Source organism: Limulus polyphemus, unplaced genomic scaffold (assembly GCF_000517525.1).
Source record: "Limulus polyphemus unplaced genomic scaffold, Limulus_polyphemus-2.1.2 Scaffold887, whole genome shotgun sequence".
Lineage (NCBI taxonomy): Eukaryota > Metazoa > Arthropoda > Merostomata > Xiphosura > Limulidae > Limulus > Limulus polyphemus.
The window spans coordinates 208,955-210,499 of record NW_013666497.1 but is presented as its reverse complement, the minus strand read 5'-3'; the positions used below and the strand labels follow the sequence as shown (position 1 = coordinate 210,499).

General features: G+C 34.1%; 1 protein-coding gene across 1 annotated transcript in view; it reads right to left on the bottom strand.

Moving 5' to 3' along the window:
* LOC111086161 overlaps positions 1-1,545 on the bottom strand; it is a 106,953-nt gene that overhangs the window by 59,979 nt on the left and 45,429 nt on the right. The window contains exon 14 of the mRNA XM_022387872.1: positions 1,080-1,140. Within this exon, the coding sequence (XP_022243580.1) occupies positions 1,080-1,140 (61 nt within the window). The remainder of the gene's footprint in view (positions 1-1,079; positions 1,141-1,545) is intronic.

The following is a 1,545-nucleotide window of genomic DNA, read 5'->3' as shown; positions in this document are numbered from 1 at the left end:
TTTACTGAAGACAGTGCAATGGGTGACAACGCAACCCTATATTTAAAAGCCAGCAAACCTAAGCCAAAGAAGTAAGCAGTCACTTCCCTAGTATCAGCTTTTTCCATGATAGTCCCTGGGATGGGCAAATAAGTATTTTTTTCATATCAGGGCAATATCTATAACGGTCTTGCATAACACCTCATCTCAACAGTAGGCACTGGTAGAGTGAGGGCAAATGGATAAACACTGTATGTTACATTTGACCCAATGTGTATTTTGGGATATATGTATAGCTTAGGAGGTAATACTAGCCACTCAGTGGGATCCTATAAAGTAAAATGGGATATGAAAAAAGATATTGTACTTACCCTTCTCAAAGACAGTGTTTGGATTAAATAGTGACTGAGGGGAGTTGAAAACCCGCAAGAGCTATTCTGTGTGAGGAGGTGAGGTACTGTCTTGTAAGAAAAAGATCTTGGTGTTCTGGTTCATCAATATCTTAAGCCATCCAAGCAATGTGCTGTTGCTAGTGACAAGGGAATAGGATTTTAAGTTGCATCTACAGAAACATTGACTATAAGTCAAAAGAGGTAATAATGTCATTGTATAGGTCATTAATTAGGCCATCTTTGGAGTATTGTGTTCAGAGGCTGGCTAGTAAAATGATACCTGGGATATAATGGTTGTCACGCATGGATAGGATATAATTTCTGAGCTTGCATGGTCTCTCTTGAAAAATGAAGAGCTAGAGGGGTAGAAGTCAACTTTGTTTTTGTAACAGTGTGGTTGGCTTCTGGAATAGGTTGCCTTCAGATGCTGTAGATACAGTTAATTTAGGGGAGTTTAAGGGAAAGCTTGATAAACATTTGAATGATAAGGGCTAGCTTTGAGTTTTTTATTGTTTAGTTTAATTTAGTAAATAGAATGGCCTATATATTCCAAAGGGTTTCTTGTTACCCTTTAATGTTATGTTATAAATCTGTTAATAAAAGTGTATGTAGGTACTCTGTTTTAGTATTCAAACTGCACAAGCAATACTCGTTAGAACATAATAAGTATCAGATATAACAGAAAGCACAGAAGTGCACAATATTCACCTTAGGCAAATAAAAAGGTTCAATAGTTTCAAACCCATCATGTGTAATCCAAGATTCATCACTGAAAATAAATAAGAAACAAATGAAAATATTTTGATATATACAGTTTTGGACAAAGCACAATATCAAATTTTCCAATTATGTATTGATACAGTGAAAATTTGCACCTCTAAATAATGATGTTGTTATTCAGCAAAGTTTCTTTTATTAAAATCCTATGTTATGTGATATAGCTAGTAAACTAATAGTTAGTTTTATTATAGGATAAAGTGATAAATATGAATGTATTTTTTATTTTTATATAAAGAGGCATGCTTCTTCCTGAGAGAAACTACACCTAACATTGAAATATTTGTTGAGAAAGAGCGTAACTATTGTAGGTCTTTCCTTGGCACTACTTAGTCTCACATAAAAGATATCTTTACACATTTTTGATAGGGTGTTTAGGCAGAGTATTCATAATGAA